The 22580-nt window shown below is 51.0% G+C and overlaps 2 protein-coding genes across 7 annotated transcripts in view; one reads left to right on the top strand and one right to left on the bottom strand.

Moving 5' to 3' along the window:
• DHX8 (DEAH-box helicase 8) overlaps nt 1-1189 on the top strand; it is a 41800-nt gene extending 40611 nt beyond the window's left edge. Inside the window, exon 23 of the mRNA XM_003786301.3 lies at nt 501-1189. Coding sequence (XP_003786349.1) covers nt 501-720 — 220 coding nt within the window. The 3' untranslated portion in view covers nt 721-1189. The remainder of the gene's footprint in view (nt 1-500) is intronic.
• A 3653-nt stretch (nt 1190-4842) lies between these two features.
• ETV4 (ETS variant 4) lies at nt 4843-21856 on the bottom strand. Of its 6 annotated transcripts, none has more exons than XM_003786298.2 (13): nt 21641-21856; nt 21025-21135; nt 20746-20839; nt 20466-20513; nt 11733-11786; nt 10428-10554; nt 9813-9974; nt 9312-9583; nt 7037-7111; nt 6812-6880; nt 6420-6592; nt 6026-6127; nt 4843-5728 (listed from the first exon to the last, which is right to left on the bottom strand). In XM_003786298.2, the coding sequence occupies exons 2-13, from the start codon at nt 21082-21084 to the stop codon at nt 5504-5506; spliced, it is 1461 nt and encodes a 486-aa protein (XP_003786346.1). In that variant the 5' UTR covers nt 21085-21135; nt 21641-21856; the 3' UTR covers nt 4843-5503. The 6 variants fall into 6 exon arrangements, with proteins under 6 accessions (XP_003786346.1, XP_003786345.1, XP_003786347.1 ...); XM_003786297.2 differs by lacking the exon at nt 21641-21856 and adding an exon at nt 21339-21408; XM_012803189.2 differs by lacking the exon at nt 21641-21856 and adding an exon at nt 21339-21371 and having other exon boundaries at nt 5262-5728; nt 10428-10551.
• Between the last annotated feature and the right edge of the window lie 724 nt (nt 21857-22580).

Genomic DNA, 22580 nt, shown 5'->3' with positions numbered 1-22580 from the left:
AAAAAAAAAAAAAAAAAAAAGGACTTATACCTCTGATCTAATATCTAAAACTGATTTAAAACCACCATGTTGCCACAGTAGAGGAAGAGTTGGAGATGTATTAGAGTCTTACCTGCTTGGTCTTCCCCATCCCCTGTGGCAGTGTCTAAAGCTCCTTTTCAGGGCTTTCGAATTCTGTGGAAACCATCTGAAAAATCACCCTGCCATTTTATGGGGCAAGAAATTGAGGTCCAGAGAAAGAAGGGATATATTGGCTCCATGGCACTTAACTAGTTAGAACCAGAACCAGGATTAGAACACATTTCTCCAGAGAGCTTTCTTATGAGGCAGGCTCCTGAGCATTGGGTGTGGCTGTCATAAACAGACTGTAGTCTCCAGAGGGGTCAGGCAGGAGAGGTAAGAGAGTAAAAAATGCGAGCCCAGCTGAGGCCCCAGGAACCAGGTTGACTGGGAGTGAAGTCCACATCAGAGGCTTGAGCTCTCTCTCTGTCCTTCTTTAGGGTGGTGTATCATGAGCTCGTGCTGACCACGAAGGAATACATGCGTGAGGTCACCACTATTGATCCCCGGTGGCTTGTGGAGTTTGCCCCAGCCTTCTTCAAGGTCTCCGACCCAACCAAGCTAAGCAAGCAGAAGAAGCAGCAACGTCTTGAACCCTTGTACAACCGCTACGAAGAGCCCAACGCCTGGAGAATATCCAGAGCTTTCCGTCGACGCTGAAAGGCAAGCTTGTCCGTTTGCCTCCCTAGCAGCAGCAGCCTAGGGCTTGGACTTAACTTTTATCGATGAAAAGCTGGTCCTGTGGATACAGCTGTGCTGTGACTGAATATCTCAACAGGACATTTCTAAACTTGACTCATTTCTTCCCTGATTATAAAATTGAACGGGAACTTAAGCCTGGCTTTGGCCAGAGATTCCAGCCCCCACCACCCCAAGTCTTGGGACCAATTGGAATCTCATAGCCAACATGGGGACACATTGCATCATCTTCAACAAAGGGGCAACTTGTGTAGCCCTGGGATGGGAAGGGGAGTATGAACATCTGGCACAGGAACGCACTGAGGGGCCTGGTGCTTTCTGGAGGAGGGAGCTGCAGTGCTCATGTCAAGTGTTGATCCTGCTTCCTGCCCCCTCTCTGGTCCCTATATTTCAGCTAACTTCTTGGAAATATTTATTTTCATAAGGAAACAAAAAAGATGGTTTTCTGTGACTGTTTCTTTTGCTGATAAGTTAAGATATTGGCCTGGGCTCAGGGTGAGGGAGATTTAGTGTCTGTGGCTCTGGTGCACGTGATGGAGAAACCAGAGCCTGGCGCCTCTTTAGGCTTAGACATGACACAGTGGACATGATGCACTGCCTAGACCCCCAGTCTTGTCTTTCAGCATCAGAGCTAGCCCAGCACTGCTAGAGGATGACCCCATGACTGACCACATCCACTCCACAGAGAGCTTCAGCCTGGGTGTCTGAGTGCTTACAGATGCTACATATTGAATACAGAAGGCTCACCCCCTTGCTGCTTCCCACCACACACACAGTGTGCAGTGTGTCCCATTTTCTTTTGAAACATGCTAAGTAGTGACTTTTATTTCATTTTGTTTCATTCCCCACCCCCACCCTAAGTCCTCAATAGACTTTAACAAAGGGATTTTTTTAGTCAGGGCCTCCCTTCTCCAACCCCAAACAGAAAAATGAATATAACACTCCTAGAGCTGGTTTGCGCTGCCCCCACTTCTGTGCTCTGGGGCTGTTCTTAATGGTTTGTTCCTAGCTCTTGCATGAGGAATCACCATCTCCTAGTCCCCCCTCACAGCTCTTTTTGTTTGTTTGTTTTTTTGAGATAGAGTCTCAAGCTGTCGCCCTGGGTAGAGTGCTGTGGTGTCATAGCTCATAGCAACTTCAAACTCTTGGGCTTGAGCTGTTCTCTTACCTCAACCTCCCACTAGCTAGGACTATGGGTGGCTGTCCCAATGCCTAGCTATCTTTTTGCTGCAGTTGTCATTGGTTGTTTTAGCAGGCCTGGGTGGAGCTTAAACCCGCCAGCCTCAGTGTATGTGGCCAGTGCCCTACCCATTGAACTATGGGTGCTGCCCCCGCCCCCACAGTTTTTAAGGAGGTTCTTTACCTAGGGTAACATCAAGCAGGTTCTGCCAGGCCAGGATATGGAACCTTCTAGAAAGCTCATCTGGGAGCGTGCCTGTGGCTCAGTCAGTTGGATGCCAGTCCCATATACTGAGTGTGGAGGGTTCAAACCTGGCCCTGGCCAAACTACAACAAAAAATAGCTGGGCTTTGTGGTGGGAGCCTGTAGTCCCAGCTACTCAGGAGGCTGAGGCAAGAGAATTGCCTAAGCCCAAGAGCTAGAGGTTGCTGTGAGCTGTGATGCCACGCACTCTACCTAGGGTGACAAAGTGAGACTGTCTCAAAAAAAAAAAAAAAGAAAGAAAGCTCATCTGGATGTGGATCTTGTAGAGGAGCCCCTAGGAGATGGGGCACCTCCCACTGCTGCCTCCATCCTATGTTATTGGCAAGTTCTGAAAAAGTAAACACTGGAACTGTTGCGGGACTGTATGCCACACACTAAAAGAGACTATATGACATTCTTAGACATAACAGAATGTGTTAAACCACATTAAAGATAAAATTCAGGAAGAATTCAAAGACGAGGAATGTAGACCAGAGAGTCTGCTGACTACAGATCCCTGCCCCTTCATTAAGCTGAGCGAGTGCCTCCCAGTTCTGTTTAAGTAAGTCCAGGCCACTAATCAAGGGCCAGGATGTTGTATGTTAACTTTGAATGCCTTGTGGGGAGACACACTGTGAGGACTGACAGGTAGCTCCCCAATCTTAATTCCAGGACCATCCCCCTGGGGTACTGGTTTATTTCCTCATTCAGAAACAAATTCCTGTGCATGGTGGCCCAGCCCATCCCAACTAAGTGCCTGGCACTGATGGTGTTGGCACCCAAGGAGGGAAGTTGGGGTTTTGAGCTGAGGTAGGAAAGGGTGTTTAACAGGCCAAATGTGAGGGATGGCAGGGCTAGTTATCTTTCTGGCTTCAGTAAGGAAAAAGATGGATTCCAACTCTGTGGATGGTTCCTGGACCATCTCTACAGTGGAGCTGGGGTCACTTCTCTGCTATGATAACACAGCTGGGGTCCAACCTTTTGATCCATCAGGAAAGCAATGTCAGCAGCAGAGCCATGTCTGCTCTGAGGGAGGAGGCTCTCCAGATTTGAAAGGGGAGCTCTCCTGCTGCTCTCACACAATAGGGACCTTGTTTCTCTTCCCCAACTAACATTTCTGAGATTGAGTGACAGACAGCCCAGGAGAAGATGTGTGTCTCGTGTAGAGAGCTGGAATCTTTTTGGCCTTAAAATATACTGTTCGCTCTGACCCTCAGCTGGAGCTTAGCTCTGGGTTGCCTGCCCTGCACATGTGCGGAGTCTACCGTGTTTGTGTATGTGGGGGACCTGTTGGGGCACTGGTAAGCTCCCTACTGAGTCAGGTCCTTGGTCCAGGTTTACTTCATCCGGTCTAGAGCGTGATTTGGTTTTGGCTGTCCCTCTTGCAACCCAAAGAATTTTTATGGGGTGGTTACTGTAGCTGTCTCATTGGAACAGCTTTGAGATTTGAACAAAGTTGTAGGAGTGGCTTGTTAATGAACAATTTAGAGGGCAGAGGTCAGAATCACAGCCTGTGGAGACCTTTTCTTGGACATTTCTCATCTAACTCCCTCTTTTTTCAAGTGTGCATTGTCAGCCCCCAGTTTCCACTCAAATTTTATACCTTCTTCTCACCATGATAGCCTGGCTTTGATGTGGAATTAAATTATATCTTTTTTAAAACTTGTTTTTTTTAAATTGGTTTTCTATCTCTTGCTCTAAACTGTAAGTCAGTACATTGATGTTTTTGGTTTCTAGAAACCGTTGCTTTTATTTGCAGGTAGTAGTCAAGAGGCATCCTTTCCAGTAAGGGCTGCCCTGGTCTTGGTTCAGTGCTGGGCAGGGCTGCTGGCAGGAGAGGTTCAGGCATTAACAGACTTGGACTGGCCCAGCTTCAAGGCAGCTGCAGCAGCAGGGACCTGAGATTGTCTCCTGGGGAGCTGTTCACACACATGCTGGCTCTGGATCCTCAGCTGCCCTACCACATCTGCCCAGTCACACTCCCTCCCTGGTGGGCACTACTTTTTCAGCCTTGCTTTTTCTATCTATTCCTAAAAAACTCAGCCCCAGGACTCCAGTCTCTCCCAAATTTGGCAGTGAGAATCTGTTTTCTATTTCCTGCACCCCTTAAGCCCCGTCTCCTTTATTGGCCAGGATACAGGGCCTGCTGTAGCCTTTCTGTACCTTCTCAACTGGGTGTCTTTCTCCTTTGTCTCATTCTCCAGACAAACACCTGGCCCAAAATGCAGCCAGAATAGCAACCTGGAGCAAGGGCAGGAGGGAGAACACACACAGTTGGGGTATGCATGGGAAAGCACTATGATGGGACTTAGATGCTCTGTGATCACAGAAGCCAAAGACCAAAACCCCTGCCTAAGGAAGCCCCAGGATAGAGAGCCTTGCAGCTCAGTAATCCACATGCTCCCACCCCCACCCCCAGGGGCAGGGAGACCACTGTAGGAACTACATTGAAGGTGGCCAAGGGGCACCCATTCAGATTACTAAGTGCTTTTAGTCCAGCACACAATAATCCTGGGAAGGCAAAGAGCAGGTATCATTAAGCCCATTTTTAGAGGAAAAAATGAAGTCAGAGGGGAGCTTTCCTTTTCCAAATCCAAGGCCAGAGCTCTTTCTACCCTAGGACTCCCCTCCATGACAGCAAAGAGGACACGAGAACTAACAGGAGAAGCAGGGGCTTTTATTAAGGTCTGGCAGATGTGGAGGTGGATACGGAACCTCAGGATTGAGCCTAGGCAAAGGCAGAGAAGAGGCTAGGGCCCCCTGGAGCAGGAACTCATCCCTCCCTGCCTGCACCCAGCACCCACTGCCCAGGTTCCTTCTTCACCCTCTCCCTGCCTCTGTGAACAGAGCACCAAGAACTGATGATTGAGGCCTCCCTGGGTGGAAATTGGAGTCCAGCCTTCAGTGTCCCCACAGTGGGAGACCTGGGGAGCTCAATGAGCCCCCTCACCTCAGCCAGAATAAGATTGGGAAGCTCCTTCTCTGTCCCCTGGAACAGAATAAACTCTTGTTCTCTGTGGTTCAGAAACAGGAGGGGTTAGGCCTCTTAAGCAGGACCTAGGAAGAGGCTGAGCTGGACTCCCGGGGGGAAACTGCAGGGAGGTTTCTGAGCCTCCACCTTTAGACTGCCCCTTTCTCTACTTCTCCTTCCCAGTGACTCTGGTGAGCAGCTCAGAGTCTGGGTCAGGATGACTGATGGGACAGTGGGGGATCTGCCCCAGAGACATCTGTAGGTTTCAGAGTGAAGGTTTCCCCAACACAAAATTCATCTGTGTGTACATAGGCAGCACCCACCCACAGTAGGGGAGGCAGCCACTGGGGACTAGTAAGAGTAGCCACTCTTGGGGCCAAAGGGCTGGGCAGGGCCAGCCAGCTCTGAGAGGTAGGCGGGGCTCTCATCCAAGTGGGACAAAGGGACTGTGTCCTCCTCACTGACTGGCCGGTCAAACTCGGCCTTGAGAGCTGGACGCTGATTGTCTGGGAAGGCCAGAGAGAAGAGGGCCTCGGGCTCGCACACAAACTTGTACACATAACGCTCACCAGCCACCTACAGGAAGGGAGAGAGGCTGTGTCAGCCCAGGGGTGAGGGATGCAGCCTTTCTGCTGGTCCAGGCAGACCTGTTCACTTTTCATATCCATCTCTCCATGCTTCAGGCCTTTCAGTTACTGTTTAGCACTTTTTCGGGAGAGGAAAACCTTGGGATTGTCCACAATTTCTTGTCTTGCTGACTGGCTCATTATCTGTTCCTATAAACAGGCTGAGAAATGTTCTCCTGGCCCTCTCCTGTATCATCCCACAGCTACTGTTCCCCACCCCCTTGTCCCTGGACCCTCAATCCCTGACCTTCTGCATGATTCCTTTCTCATAATAGTATCGAAGCGAGCGGCTCAGCTTGTCATAATTCATGGCAGGCCGGTTCTTCTGGATGCCCCAGAGCCTGGCAACCTGGAGACAAAACAGTTTTGAGGTGGAGATGCTACTTCAGCAAAGAAAAGGTAGGGGGCAGACCAAAAGAGCACTTGAGATCCTTGGTGCAAAATGCTTAATCGATCATGAGATTAAGTAAAACTAAAAAACAAAGTTCCAAGCCTTGCAATTAAGCACTGGTGCATAGACTCAGGCTGGGCAAGAATGCAGGTTGGGTGAAGCCAGGATGACGCAGAGGCACATGCCACCATCTCATCTACAGGGCCCAAACCTGATGGTGAGGAGGGGTAGGGACACCTGAGAGGCCCACCTCTTCAGGCTCAATCAGCTTGAACTCCATCCCCCTGCCTGTCCAGGCAATGAAATGGGCATTTGTTGGGTCATCTAGCAGTGCCACCAGAAATTGCCACAGCTGCAAGGCACCCCGGCGCTGGTAGGGCGGCCCCTCTCGGAATGTGCCAATCCCTTCCTGCTTGATGTCTCCTAAGGAATAGGAAATAGGAGGTATAAGGTTTAAGTCCGCAGGTCTCCCAAGCAACCTCCTCCCATCTCCCCAGGGGTTTCTCCAAGGGGTCTCTCCTCATCCTTCCCCATGTGTCCCACCCTCTGAAAACAAAATGAAATGTAATGTGATTCCTGCAAGGACATAGTTAGAGGGTATGGATAAGACCTTGGCCCTCCATGAACAGTTACTTCTCTGACCTTCAAATTTCTCAGGGACAACGCAGACATCATCTGGGAATGGTCGCAGAGGTTTCTCATAGCCATAGCCTTGTGGAGGAAGTTGGGGTTGCTCAGATCTGGGGGTTTGCTGATTTGAGACCCCAGAGTCTAGAGGGACTCATGGCCAGGGAGGCCCCCCCTCATGGCAGGGCTCCCTCCCCCCAACCTGAAGGGCTGGGCAGGGGCAGGAGGGGGCTGCCTTACCCATGACCCCATCACCTGGAGAGGGCCCAGAGAAGCCCTCTGTGTGGAGGTACATTGATGCACACCCAGTGACATCTGTGGGGGAAGAAAGGGTGGCGTTATAGGTGGCTGGTGTGAAGCTGGGGGGGTGGGGGAGAAGGAAGCCCCTACACACATTCACGAAGTTCTTCCTGCCAGCCTGCTTCCCGGCCACTGTTCTTTTCCCAGGTGCCTGCCCACCACCAAATCCCCAGGGAAGTTCTCCCAGAGGGAGTTCGAGGCTTGAGCCCTCAGTTTGATTGAGGGCTGGGGCAGAGGGCATGGCTGGCGGCAGCTGGGGCTAGGCAAGCTGTTCCACAAGGCCCAAGATTCCAGGGAGCAGCTGTTTCCTGTGAGTTCAGGGGGAGGAGGGAGGGGTGAGATGAACCTCCGGGGAAAGGGTTTGGTGTCCACACCTAAGACTCCCTTGGAATGGGCAAACGTCCGGTCAGCAGGTCAGGTTCCCAGCCCAGCGTGTGTGTGTGTGTGTGTGTGTGTGTGTGTGTGTAAAAGAGAGAGAGCCAGAACCAGAGCATGTGCCTACACGCTGCATGGTTGGGGGAACAAGCACTGGGCATCAGACTGTTTTTTCAGAGCTAACAGCAGTACACATTCCACTTCATTTTATTCCATTCCATAGGATACAAACCTCCCCACTCCACCTCCAGGAGGCGGTTGTGTGAAACCACTGGTTCAAGTTCCAACCCCTTTCCCCCCCACTCCACTCCCACCTATGAATGAGGAGATGGTGAAACCTGACACCTCCGGGAGGAGGCGGGAGGGTGGGCTCATTCATGCTTCCATTTTGTGAATGGAATTCCTGATTCCATTCAAGAAGCTGAGGGGGAGGGGCAGGAGTTCAAGGGCATGAAACACAATCCCCTCCGGTCTACAGCCTTTGAAAGTCAGCGGCAAGAATGCCTCCCCCTCCTCTATCTCACTGCCAAGCCTGGCTCAGGCTTCTGCCTTCAGTCTGAGGACACCAGCACCCATCCAGTTCTCACCGAGGCAGGGTTTGTGGTTCATCCTCCTGCCCTGAAAAAGTGTGGGCACCAGGAAAGAGAAATTCTAAAGTTCTAGCTAGCTCTGAGCCTACTCTAATCTCTGAATTTATCTTTCTAATGCAACTTTGTATATACATTCAACACTCAGATTTGGGCATAGTAACAATGTAACAGAAGCCAGGAGGAAAGAAGAGAAGGCAGGGTTTTCTGGGTCCTTCCGGAGAATGGCCCTCCCTCAGCAATTGGGGCTTGGAACTGTAACTATTTATGAACAGGGCTAGGTGTATCTCAGCTCCAGTTAGCAGCCGGGTGGAGCTAAAATTTAAAGCAGGCTCAGTGCCCATAGCGCAGTGGTTATGATGCCAGCCACATATACTGAGGCTGGAGGGTTCGAAACTGGTTGTCCCACGACAACTGTGACAAGAAAATAGCAAGGCGTTGTGGCAAGCGCCTGTAGTCCCAGTTACGTGGGAGGCTGAGGCAAGATAATCGCTTAAGCCCAAGAGTTTGAGGTTGCTTGTGAGCTGTGATGCCAGGCACTGTACCAAGGGCAACATAGTGAGACTCTTCTCTCTCTCTCTCTCTCTATATATATATATAGAAATAAAATAAAATTTAAAGCAGTCCCTACTTCTGGTACCCAGATTTTGACAGGGTGGTGGGTTACCCAACCACTGGGAGGCTCAAACAGAAGTAGAATCCACATGTTAACCCTGAATTCTTACTGGGAACTAGTAGGTGTGATAGGCCTGGCTAGTTTCAAGTTCATGTTTCTCTTCATTCAAATCCTTTTGTATTTTTATTTATTTACTTATATATTTTTTCAAATCCTTTTGTATTTCTTAACTTCAGTGGGGACAGGGACCAAGGGCATATTCTATTCATCTTTGTGTCCTCAACTCCACATGCTCATTCCTGGCACAGTAGTTTGGTCTTAGAAGGTAATTAAATCTCAGACACCTGTTAAATAGAAATAAATGCCTTAACTTTCCCATTAAGTCTTAAGTTACCCAAGGGTAAAACCTATCTTTTTATTTAAGTTTGATAATTGAAAATGACAATGTGTTTAAATTTATGAAAAAAAAAGTGAGTAGGTTGGATGTATGAACTGGTAAACAGACGGGAAGGTGAAAAAAAACTCGGGGGGAAACACTCTGGGCTTAATAGAACACTTCACTTGATCACATGCCACCCGCCTGGCCAACCCACAAACATGACTTTGTGCCTGCCTTCTCCCCAGGAAAGTCTCTTACCTGAGTCGTAGGTGAAGTCCGTCTGCTCCTGTTTGATCACCACCCCCGCCCCTGGGTACCTGTGCCCATTGACCCCAGCCTGGCCCATGGCCGGCTGGCCTGCCTGCTCGTACAGGGGGTCGTGGTATTCCTGCTTGAAGCTCTGCTGGGGGTAGGGTGGGCAGGGCTCTGACAGCTGGTGTTGGTAGGGGGCTGGGAGGGGTTCCCGGCCCCCTCCTCCTGGAGAAGATGTGAAGGAGTGGCAAATGTCCAGGGGCTGCTGGAAAACGGAGCTGGATGTGATTGGATGGAGAAGAGAAGAAAAACTTAAATTAACCCTCCTCAAGCTTGTCCTTCTTAGGCCACTAGAGTGGGTCCTGGAGATGGGGAAGCAGGGGACTGGGCGTGAGGTCCTTCCTTCCCTACCCCATACCCCCGGTCTCTATGGAGAATACTCAGGGTTTGAGGAGAAACTGGTAAGCCATAGGCCCATAGGTTCAGTGAGTCTCCCTGACTCCTTACCTATGTTCCCCGAGGTACCCATGGCCAGGGTGGGGCTGGGAGGTGTTGGAGGATCTCAGGAAACTCCGTTGTTCTGCCCGGGGAAAGGGCTGCAGGGGTGACTGTCCAGGGGCACTGGGGGTGGGGGACTTGATGGCGATTTGTCTGGGTGGGTCATAGGCACTAGAATTGAGAGGGACATGAGTGAGGGGGCAGAGAAGTTGGGTGAGCACCTTTGATCCCTTCACCCGCAGGGATTTGGGAGAAGGAAGGATAGAGGCAGCTGAGAAGAGAATGGCAGGAGTCATAAACTTAGCCCCTAATGAATCTTTTTCTCCTTCCTTCAATTCTGCAACTGGGCCTCATCTTGAAAATGCCTTTCCCTAGCTCAACGTAACTGGTTTGAGTGGGATGGTGGGCCTCCTGCTGGAAACAGACTTGGCCTTAATACATACCCCTGAGGCCCTCTGCTGCATCTTCCATTCTGTCTTAGAGGAAATTCTTAGCTGTATTGCTCCCTTACAGGAGCCAGGAAATCCTCTCTGTTGTCTGACTTCCATCTCAACTGCTGCTTCTGCTCAAGAGCACCTCCCAACAGCCTTACCCTACCCTCCACCAGGCCCGGCTGGGGCTCACCTGGAGTAAAGGCACTGCTCGCCATGGTGGTAGGGGAGTGGCGGCCTCCTGCTGCAGGACAGGGCCGGGTCAGTGCAGGGACTCTGGGGCTCCTTCTTGATCCTGGTGGTGGGGCTGTGGAAAGCTACTGCAGGGGGGCAAAGCAAGGCCAGAGCCTGTCACAGACGAGGCAGGCAGGGTGTCTGACACCTGCTCTTTGAGGCAGGGCTGGGTGGCTGAACAGCCTCCTCCCCTTTCTGGGTGTCAGTTTTCTGGAATCTGTAGTTAGATGCTTTAAGAACATTTTGGCTATTTACATTATGTCTAGTTCTACACCTCAGGCTAATATCCAGTATGAACCAAGGAAACTGTCTCAAGTTCAACATTTAATGCAACCACAAACCCTGGGAAACACCTTCAAAGGAGTGAGCACCTCCAAATGAGGGCTGGTGCCTTTCCTGAATGCCCTGGAAAATTCCAAAGCAGAGAAATATTATTTTATTTGGGGGGATATAAAGAATCTTTTTCAGGTTAAAGTTGGATATCAGCCAACTTAAATGTCAGCTGAATATTAAACACATCCTCCCAGTTATCTGTGAAGAACACTGGCCTTTCCTATGGCCTCTGCTGGGTTCTCAAACTCCAGCCACCAGGCTGAGCAGCAAAGTCGTTTCCAAGCTGGAGTGAGTCAGAGTCAGTCTCACCGCAGTCCAAACACCCTGTTTGGAATCAACTGTTCTCTGCTGTTTTCAATTCTTTGTGCCCTGTATAATTTCACGGAAGACAGCTGAGAGCAAAGTATCTGACATTACAGCAGGGTTTCCCGATAGTGACACTATCAACATATGGGCCAGGTAATGTTTAGATTGTGAGGGGCTGTCTGAGCATCATAGGATGTTTTTGCCATCTCTGGCTTCTGCCCAGATGTCAGTAGCATCCTGACTTCAGTTGTGACAACCAAAAATGTCTATAGACACTGTCAAATGTCTCCTAGGGAGGCAAAATTGCCACCAGTTATATGAAAATAATTTACAACATTAGAACTTGACCTAGGGAGCTGGCCCAAGCCCTTTACTTCAGAAATAAGGAAATGGTGACCTCTCTGAGGTCACACAGCTAGGATGGGCAAGCCCCAGATTTGAGCCAAGGTCTTCATCTCCAGTTACTACCCTAGTCTTTGAGACCAAACCCAAGGAAGGATAGGGGACCTGACCTTCACACTTTTTTCAAGGGGAGAATAAGCCGAGCTCCTTGGGGTCCCTATCCTCAAGGCTGGCTTCCTGCCTTCCCTGCCCCATTCCCTCCCTGCCAGGGCTCTCTACTCACAGTTTTCTGAATGGAAATCAGGAACGAACTGCTCATCACTGTCTGGTACCTGAGCTGCAGAGAGAGGTTAGAGGTGAGTCTGGGTGGGGACCCTGGCTGGTAGCCACTGGGAGGCGCCTTTTCTGCAGCCTTGCAGATTAGCACCAGCCTAGAAAGGGAACAGAGCCTTCCTTAGACTGAGGGCAGCTCCACCCAGGTCTTAGGGACCTCCAATGCTCAGCTCCATTAGCACTCAGAACCTGTCTGAGCAGATGCCAGTCTTTTCTTTTCTTTTCTTTTTTTTTTTGAGACAGAGTTTCACTTTGTCACCCTCAGTAGAGCACTCTGAGATCATAGCTCACAGCAACCTTAAACTCTTGGGCTCAAGCGATTCTCTTGCCTCAGCCTCCCAAGTAGCTGGGACTACAGGCGCCTGCCACAATGCCTGGCTATTTTTAGAGACAGATGGAATCTTCCAGTTGCTCAGCCTGATCTCTGAACTCCTGAACCCAGTCAGTCCACTTGCCTTGGCCTCCCAGAGTGCTAGGATTACAAGTGGGAGCCACGCTTTGTCTTTATTTCCTCCATTTTTCAGAAGTGAAAACAGCCCCGCCCCTCAGAGTTTACAAAGCTCCCTGGGGCTCACAGCAGTCACCTCTGGACTAGAACTAAATTCTGTGCATTTAATATAAGGAGCGCTGGCCCAGGTGTATTTTAAACACCATCCCAGGTGATTTTGAGATGTACAAGAGTTCTAGAGCCTGGGAACAGGGATGGAATGAAAGAAAGAGGGAGATTGAAGGGAGGTGAAAAAAGGATGATAATGGGGGAGTAGGAGGCCAGGGGCTGGGGACCATAGCAGAAGGCACTTTGTACACTGGCCAGGTACACAGGTGTCTCAGACCTTTGATGTGGAGCTAGGAAGGAAAAGATTCCTAAGGAAAGTAAGAACAGCAGCTGATCCATGGCCTCCAAGCTGGGTATCAGACTCTGATTTCTAGTTCCTATCCTGGCCTCCCCAGAGGTGGGCTTCTCAGGTGAGTGCACAGCTCAGTTAAGTAAGTTCTTGATCCCAGAGTCTTTGCCCACTTTTGCCCCTTTCTCGAGAATAAATAGATCACAGCAGAATGGGCAAGGGTAGACACCAAGAAGAACTTCCTGATAGTCTAAGAAAAGAGTGGTTTTTAAGGTGATGCAAAGGAACTTGTAGCCCAAACACTGGACTCTCATTCTCTGAAGACTGTTCTCAGATTGGAAAATGGGGAAACAGATGAATAAAATGCTTAGGGAGGCTCAGCACCCGTAGCTCAGTGATTATGGCTCCTGCCACATACACAAAGGCAGGCAGGTTCAAACCCAGCCCAGGCCTGCTAAACAACAATGACAGCTGCAATAACAACAACAACAACAACAACAAAAATAGCCAGGCATTGTGGCAGCCGCCTGTAGTCCCAGATACTTGGGAGGCTGAGGCAAGAGAATCGCTTAAGCCTAAGAGTTTGAGGTTGCTGTGAGCTGTGATACCACATCACTCTACTAAGGGCGACATACTGAGACTCTGTCTCAAAAAAAAAAAACAAAAAAAAACCTAGAGAGTTCAGAATGGCTGGTCAGAGGTATGAGATGGCTGGACAGCACCTTCACCACTCTGGCCTATGCACAACCCCTCCACCTTTTCCACTTCCCCCAGGCCAAGGCTCCACGGGGTCTTACTTGAATTTTAGCCACAGCCTCTTATCGCAACTACCTACTTCCGCTCTCACCTTGTGTAGTCTGTTGCTCTTCATATAGCTGTCAGTGATCTTTTTACAACAGAAATCAAATCACTTCTCTCTCTTGCTTCAAACATGAAATCCAAACTCTTGCTCTTGGCCTCCCAGGCCCCCGTGTTTTGGCCTAGCCCACCTCTCTGACCTACTTCTCCTTGCCTGTCCTTTCTATCCTCAAATCTGCGGAGCTCCTTCCCTCTTCCCCAGATTCTTGCCTGAAATTTCTGTCTGGCTATATGGGTCTTAGCTCACCTTGCATCTCTTCAGATGCCTTCCCTGATCACCCACACCAAAGTGGCCCGTCCTGGCTCTCTACTGCATCTCTTATTTTTTCCTTCTTGAGCCTATATTTTTGGATTTGGGTGTGAGGGAGGGTTGGAGGCAGTCTTACTCTGTTGCCCTGGCTAGAGTGCGGTAGTGTCACGTTAGCTCACTGCAGCCTCAAATTAATGGGCTCAAGTGATCCTTCTGCCTCAGCTTCCCAAGTAGCTGGGACTACAGGTGCCTGCTACCACACTGCCTAATTTTTTCTCTATTTTTTGAAGAGATGGGGGTCTCACTCTTGGTCAGACTGGTCTCAAACTCCTGATTTCAGGTGATCCTCCTGCCTCAGCCTCCCGGGATGGTAGGATTACAAGCAGGAGCCACTGCACCCTGCCTGAGCTTATTAATTTTTATATATGTGTTTATTGTCCATCTCCTCCATCAGCACATTAAGCTCCGTGAGGGAAAGAGCTTTATCTGCCTTGTTCATCTGATTCCCCAGCATCCAGAGCAGGGTTTGGCTCAGAGTAGACACTTGAGGCATTATTTGTTGACTATGTGAATAAACACAATGACCCTTTGTCCTCAGGCAGGGGGAGCCAATAACCTAACCAGCCTAGCCTTCCCCCGCCCCTCCACACACATGAGGTAACACTAGAGGCAGGTCCTCTCTGGGAAAGCACGTCTTACAAGGGATATTTTAGGTTGTGATAAGTTGTTTGGCCGGAAGATTCTTCACTGACTTGCTTTAAATATCAGAGGTGCCAAATGCTTTTAAATATAGGTTTATAATTAGTTGGTTTCTTGACAGATGGGGAGAGAGAATTTACAAATCAGTAGCCCCTGGCAGCTAATGGAGAACTTTTGACAAGTTAACACAATACAAGTCTAAAATGATCAAATCAAGTAATTCCAGGGGGCAAGAATCCCTCGGCCAAAACAAAAACACACAGCTGGCACACATCTTCTCAAGAGTCCACCACAAAAACAGTCGGTTCAAAACTGGTCTGATTCAAGGATCACCTGGACATCGTTAAAAAACAGATTCCCTGTCTCCTGCCCTCTTTGGAATGAAGACTACCATTCCAAAGGCCCAAGGTAGGGCCTGGGCATCTACGAGATTTTGCAGTTTTTGGCTGGAGTTGGGTTTGAACGTGCCACCTCTGCCATATGGGGCTGGCGCCCTACTCCTTTGAGCCACAGATGCCACTCAATTTTTTTTTTTTTTTTAGAGACAGAGTCTTACTCTGTCACCCTTGGTAGAGTGCCATAGCATCACAGCTCACAGCAACCTCCAGCTCTTGGGCTTAGGTGATTCTCTTGCCTCAGCCTCCCTAGTAGCTGAGACTACAGGCACCCACCACAACGCCCGGCTATTTTTTTGTTGCAGTTTGGCCAGGGCAGGGTTCCAACCGGCCACCTTCAGTATATAGGGCCGGTACCCTACCCACTGAACCACAGGTGCCGCCCGGCATCTACGTTTTTAACAAGTATGCCTGGTAATCCTTAAGAATAGAGCATTTTGGGCAGTGCTGTGGCTCAAGGGAGTGGGGTGCTAGCCCCATATGCCGGAGGTGGCAGGTTCAAACCCAGCCCTGGCCCAAAACTGCAAAAAAAAAAAAAAAAAAAGAGCATTTTTAGCCCAGTGCAGTGGCCCATGCCTGTAATACTAGCACTTGAGGAGGTCAAATTGGGAAGACTGCTTGAGCTCAGGAGTTTGAGACCAGCCTGAACAAAAGTGAGAAACTGATTCTACTAAGAATAGAAACATTAGCTGGTCATGGTGGCACTTGCCTGCAGTCAGTCTCAGCTGCTTAGGAGGCTGAGGCAAGAGAATTGCTTGAGCCCAAGGGGATCGCTTGAGGTTGCTGTGAGCTAGGCTGGCCACAGGGAACTCTACCCAGGGTGACAGAGTGAGACTCTTGTCTCAAAAAAAAAAAGAAGCATTTTGGGGAAGCACTAGATAAAGAGAAGGAGGGAAAATCCACCCAGTTAGCTACCCAGAGGTGTAAGGCCCAAGCTCTTCATCCCTGCTGTGCCCTCCAGCCTATTCACAGGTAACACCCCCAAAGGTGGTTGGAAGGTGGGTGATGGGAGGAGAGTGGGTAACATTTCCTTTCCTGCTACCTAGGCAAGGAGGGTCCCCAGGGCACGGGAGGTGCAGACCTGGTGGGGTGGCTGACGCATCTGGGCCCCCTCCTGGGGCCTCATTAACTGCCAGTTTCCATTGAGGTAATGGGCTGGGGGCAACTCCTGCTGCCGTCACTGGCGTCACTGGCACTGGAGAGCAGGGAGACCTAAGAGTCACCTTGCCTTTCCTCCTGGCACGGGCCCGAAGATTTGACCAGAATGTTCCTGCCCAGCAGTCCCAGAGGAGGCCTCCCCCAGCACACAGATCACACCCCAAAAGAGGTGGTGCCATCTTCTATTCCAGAGCCAGGAAAAATCAGTCCCGGCTCAAACTCCTCCAAAACACTGGCCTTCTCCCAAAGGAATAGGCCAGGGCCCTCAGTCACCCAGAGATTGTCATCAAGGATAGAAATAGGAACAGGGAGCCTGGAGTTCCTGGAGAGCATGAGAATTTTTAATTACCATGTTTGGTCTTGAGTGTACACCATTCTCTTTTATTTATTTGTTGACTTGGCTGAGTTTTGGCTGGCAAGCCAGTGTGCCAGGATTTGTCCCCAGCTCCATCCTGGCACTAACTTGGAGTTTATCTGCCTGGGGATACAGCAAATGATTAAGGAAGGAGTGGGGAAAGTACCAAGCCAGCAAAATGCTCAGGGACAGAGCATTTTAGGGAAACACAGGAGTTAGTAAAAGAAGAGCAGGGGCTTGGGGAACTCCCGAGCTGAGATCCAGAAGAACTGGGAGGTTGAAACACAGAAGCAAGGTCCGGGCTTCATGGCTCACACCTGTAATGCCAACACTCTGGGAGGCCAAGGCAGGAGGCTTGCTTTAGTTTGAGACCAGCCTGAGCAAGTGTGAGACTGCTCTTAAAAAACTAGCCAGGCTTCGTAGTGGGCTTCTGTAGTCCCAGCAACTCAGTCAAGCTGAGGCAAGAGGATCACTTGAACCCAGGAGTTTGAGGCTGTTGTGAGCTGGGCTGATGCCATGGCACTCCAGCCTGAGTAACAGAGTAAGACCCTCAAAAATAACCCACCATAGGTTAGTCACCCACCTATGCCATACATGCCCCATCACCTTCTTCCCAGGGTCCAGCACAAGGTGAAGGGGGTGGAGGCATTCTCCGGAGCTCTATTGTGTCACTACTGGTCTCTTCTCTCACCCTTACCCCGCCCCCACTCTGGCAGCCTCTGTACTGGAAGAAACCAGTTCTGTCTATGGAGGGGACATTTGTCCCTAGGAGCCTTCTAGAAGGTGAAGAGACAGGAAGATGGAGAAGGAGGTATTGTAGCTAGGAAAGATTCCTCTCTCCTCACAGACATGCCAAAGCACCAGCGTGCATGCACCCAGAGTCACACATTCAGGGAGGCACACACCCTAATTCCTTTTACTTTACTCTTTCAGCAATACTGCAGCACACAGGTGGGTGTAATGCCCCTCCCCGAACACCCCCCCATAGGGGGTCTCTCTTTAGACCTACAAATATGACAGGGGAAAGACAAAGGGCAAGGGACCTGGAGCCTTTAGGGGAAGGTTAGGGGGCCATGATTCCTGTGAAAAGGGGAGCACAGACCTATCCCTTTGAGAATCTGATAAAAAGAAGATCATCCTCTTCCTAGAAAAATCCATACACCTCTATGTATGATGCACCCTCAACAATTTAATTCACAGTACCAGAGGAATCAAGAACCTCTGCAAGCCATCCACAGGGCTTCTGGGAAGCCAAACCCCAGCCCCACACAAAGAACATACATGGCCCAGAGTCAATGGTCCTTACTACCGAATAGACCACAAAATCATTGTCCCCAAGGGTTCGGGGCTACTGCCATGCCTGGAAAGGAACCCTTGACCAGAATCGGCACTTATTTCACCATAGTCAGACACATCTTGGTCTCAGCCTGCCTGAGCCTGGAGAAGCTGGATCCTTCCTCCAACATCTCAATAGATCCCAAGCACCCTGAAATCAGACACACCCTCCTATCCTCACTTCATCCGCTTCTATCCAGAAAAACCCCAAAGATACAGGAGCTGTCCCTATAGAGCCCCACTCACATTCACCCGCAACGCCCAGACACACAACACTGAAACCACAACCACAATGGCATCTCTCTACACCCGCCCAGGTCCAACATGGGCATCCTCCAAATGCTGAATCTTCACAGCCCCACTTAGACAAGGACCCACTGCTTCTCTCCACATTGGGGCTTTGGAAGGAACCAAGCTGAGGGAGGGAAATTGGACTCTGGCCCCCATTCCTCCTGATGCATCCCACCGCCCGCAAGTTTCCAAAGGAGCCATTCCCTCCCTGCCACCTCAAAGATCCCTCTGGGCTGCAGGGGTCACTGACCTGGTGGGAAGAGGCAGGAGAGGAGGCTGGGGTGGTGCTGGGATGGTGCAGGGGGACAGGGCCCCGGCAGCTGCATCGGTCTCCGCAGAGGGAATGAGAAGGAGCAAGCAGCCTCAGCATCCCCCCCTCAGGCCTGGCCATCCATCGTCAGCTGGGAACCTGAGCTGCTCCCTCAGAAGGAAGGAGAGGGAACCAAGGAGCTCCCAGCGCCCCCCCTCCGCCTTGCAATCCCCACCCCCACTTCTCCACCCACTGGATTTAAATGTACAGGGACTCCCAGGACAGCAGCCTGTAACACACACATACACACACTTGTGCATGCACACAGTCACAATGACACATGCAGTCAGACATACGTACCATCCCTAGACTCAAAGCCAAGAGGCGGGGCTTTGAAGGTTGAGAGATAAGAACATTTCCCCCACCCTCCATTTCAAACCTAGGCACAAAATGGACCTGTTTCTGCCCAAAAGCCAACCTCTGAGCCCACTCCTAGCTTCCCCCATGGGGACCTTCACATGACAGACAAGAAAAAAAGGCTGATGAGCCAGGCAGAAATCAAGGATTGGGGAAGGAAGTCTTTGAAAGACCATGGAAATGGCCACTTCTGCCTCTCTAACCTCAGGGGGAGGATGGGTACATGGGCAAAGCTTTGCATGTAACTCAGAGGTATATAACTCAGAGGTGGGCACTCAGGACTTGAGAGTCAGGGAAGATTCATGAAATACCCCCCAGAATCTCCACATTCCTCCAGCAACCGCAAAGCTATTCAGCCATTATTCCATAATTCCACAAACTGTCTTGAGTGGCTTAGCCTATGCTAAATAGTCATTATCAACAAATTATGTATTTGGGGGGATACCATAGTGAACAAGACAGACCAGACATGCTGTCGTTACAAGGATCTAGTTAGAGTTCTTTCCTTCCTACTCTAAATTTCTACCGAAGGTTTCAGAGGAGTTGGATTTGCACTTTAAAAATTACCAAAGAGGGCGATGCCTGTGGCTCAGTGGGTAGGGCGCCAGCCCCATATACCGAGGGTGGTGGGTTCGAACCTGGCCCCAGCCAAACTGCAACAAAAAATAGCTGAGCGTTGTGGAGGGGACCTGTAGTCCCAGCTACTCAGGAGGCAAGAGAATCGCCTAAGCCCAGGAGTTGGAGGTTGCTGTGAGCTGTGACGCCACAGCACTCTACCAAGGATGACAAAATGAGACTCTGTCTCAAAAAAAAAAAAAAAATTACCAAAGAAAGACTCAGAGTGGAGGGATGGGGAGATACTAGGAAAAAGAAAAGACCCCCAAAAGAGATTTCTAGTGTTTCAGTTTCTTTGTTTTCAAAGTATTAAATTAAAAGGACCCTAAGATGGGGGTTGTTAGTCCTTCCCTCTTGGGACTATCTGAAACACCATTATGTCTCCCACTTGTACCCTACCAGCAACACCCTCAGGTCCCAGCAAAACATGTCAATGAATCCAACCAGGAGACCCCCAGAACGCACTTCCCCACCCAGAACAGGTCCAGCCATTGACCCCACCCCTGCCAGCCCTCAGCTAACCCCCCAGCATACAGGAAGGAGGCATGGGGCCTGGGGGCAGAGATATTCCAGAGAGCTAGTGGAGGAAGGACAGTTGCTGTTAGAATTAAGAGTAAAGACTATTTGGGGAGGGAGTCCTGGGCCCTCTGTGCCAAAGGGCTGCAGAAAAGAATTACTTAAACTTTAGTTGTTCTTTTGGTTCCCACAGTAAGTTGTCTGGCACAGAGGTTTGGGAAGAAAAGAAGCCAAGAGGTTAAGTATCAATGTTTTGGCAACTCCTGAAGATAGGTAGGTAACAAATTAATCACTCCTTCTATTCATCCTCCAGTCTCTCACCACCCTCCCCTCCAAACACCCCAACACACACCTTGGGCTGGCAGCTCCTGCAAAACAAACTTTGCAAATGAAAATTTCAACCAGGGAAATGGGCCTGGGGCCAAGTTCCATTCAAATAAGCAAATACCCCACACAATGGTCTGATTCATCCCCAGGCCTAGTTACACAAGCCTGGCTCAGGACAGAGAAAATAAATATCAATATAAGTGTCCACACTGGGCACTGAAGAGAAGAGAGTAGCAAGGCACAGGAAAGGGGGCCTTGGAAATTCCTTGAGGGTAGGAAGGGAAACAAGGAAGTGGGCTAGATGGAAATACTAGGGCTGAAGACCACCCACCCACCCACATCCATAATAGAAAAGGTCACAAAACTACTCACCTTCAGCAAGCCACGTCTCCTGGAAGTGACTTAGATCCTGGAAGAGATCTGAAGGGTGAATAATGGAATTGGGAGGTGAGGAGGAGGGGATGGTGAGAGAAAGGGAGTCCTAGCAAGTCCTAGAGATTTCTCCCTTGGGGGAAGGGGCCAAGAAGAAGGACCAGAGTCCCTTGGAGGAGTATTTTTGGGAAATGGGCAGGGATTCCAGGATGGGTCCTCGGTGTGTGTGTGTGTGTGTGTGTGTGTGTGAGGGTCGCGGTTTGTCTCTCTGGCTCTTTACCTTCGGAGTCGGGGGGCGGCAGGGAGCTCGGGTCCATGAGCTTCCCCTGCGGGACCGTCAGCGCTTCGCGCAAGCTCCCATTTCCGGGCGATTTCTGAGAGGAGGTGGAGAACGACCCCGAGTCACCCAGAGGCTCCTAGTCTGGAGGGCGGGGTTGGGGTCCGGGAGGACTCGGGAGCGGGACAGTCCACGACCCTGTCCCAGAGGGGTCGGGGCTACGAGGAGGGTAGGAACTGGGTGCAGGGCGTGGGCGGGCGTGGAGGCCGGCGCGGCGCTCACACTGCAGAAGGTGTAGGGCACTTGCTGGTCCAAGTATCCGCCTTTCATCCTCCGCTCCATCCGGCCGCTCCCTCCGGCCACACGGCCGGGGCCCCGCGCGGGGGCCGAGACCTGGGGGATGGGGCGGAGGGGGCTGCGTTCGCACAACGTCCCAGCTGTGGGGGCAGGGAAGGGTGGCAGGGAGGGGGCAGTCCCGAGGCTCGGGGTCCGACGGCGAAACTTCTCTGACTCACTTGGGCTATGGGGAGGTTTCCGCCTGCTGGGCAGTGCGCCACCACTACTCCCCTCCCGCCAAAGGCCCAAGGAGGTCCCACCTGCTCCTGGGAGCCGGCCTTGCTGTTTCTGCTTTCTGCAGCCCTGCTCTGCCCGGGATCGGTTACATAAGACGTGCATGTGTGTGTATGTGTGTGTGTGTGTGTGTGTGTCAGTGTGTGCGCGCGCGCGCGGCGCACACCATCGCACGCCCACAACTCCGCGCCCCCACCAACCTCGAATCACAGCGCCTCCCACCTCCGCCCTGGAATCTGCGGAGGCGGGCAGCGAGAGAGTGTGGTGCGTTGGAAGCGAGGCGGGGAATCATAGACACTCTCCTTCCTTTACCCTCCGGCAGCCTCACCTGAGGCCCGGACGTCTGTGCTGGAGCCGCGGGGGGTCCAGAGCGTACCCCAGGGCTGACACCAGGGGTCGCCGGGCTAAGCCGGAGCGAGGAGGCCCCGGCCCCGCGTCCTCCGCGTACCGGCTTGTTTTCCGGGCACCGCACACAGTTGTGAGCCCGGGGGAGCAGTTGATTGGTGCGTTTCCTTTGCCTGGGCCTCAGCTTTCTCTCCCCCCCACCCTGTTCCCTTTGTTTCATTGACTTTTGTGAATGAAACCCCAGGGCCAGGCACGCCCGCCAATCCGGAGACTTGCCCGGCAGGGCCGGGGGCGGAGTTTACCAGCCGCGGGAACCAATCAGAGTGGAGGGGTTGGCTTTTGGCTTCATTCAAGGCCCGGGATCCCATTCATAAAAAAATAAACTCCTCGCGGCCAGAGTTCATTCATAAAGAGCTGAGAGAAAAAGAGGGAAGCTGAGGACTCTGCGGCTTCTGCGTTTCGCTAGCCTCTGGGTCTGAGACGCCGCGAGCTCCTCTGGCTGGCGTATGCACACGTTCCTGTGCATCTGCCGGTGCGTGGGAGTAAGAACACTTCTGTGCGTGCGCCCCGGGGGAGAGCCGTTCGGGCTGCTGTGCCCTGAGGAGCAATAATAACTAGCATTTATGAAGCACTCTGTTCCACGTGCTCATTTCGTTCCCATAACCGAGTGAAGTGGATCTATTGTTTCCATCTTACCAGACAGTAGAAATGAAAGCTCAGAGAGGACAATGACTCGTTGAAGTCACTCAGCACAGCTAGGGTTTAGAGCCTCAAATCCCTCATACTCTTGCGAGGCCCTCTGAGGCTATGATTAAGTAAATTGAATAATGTGACAGTAACTGACCGACTGTAGGTGCTCAACAAATGTAAACTGGCATGGAATCTGGACTTTTCTTCAAGGGCCTGTGCTCTGTAGAGCTGTT

Source organism: Otolemur garnettii, unplaced genomic scaffold (genome assembly GCF_000181295.1).
Source record: "Otolemur garnettii isolate 467f Iridium unplaced genomic scaffold, OtoGar3 scaffold00018, whole genome shotgun sequence".
Lineage (NCBI taxonomy): Eukaryota > Metazoa > Chordata > Mammalia > Primates > Galagidae > Otolemur > Otolemur garnettii.
Note: the sequence above shows the minus strand (reverse complement) of the source record. Positions and strands in the feature narration are given on the sequence as shown.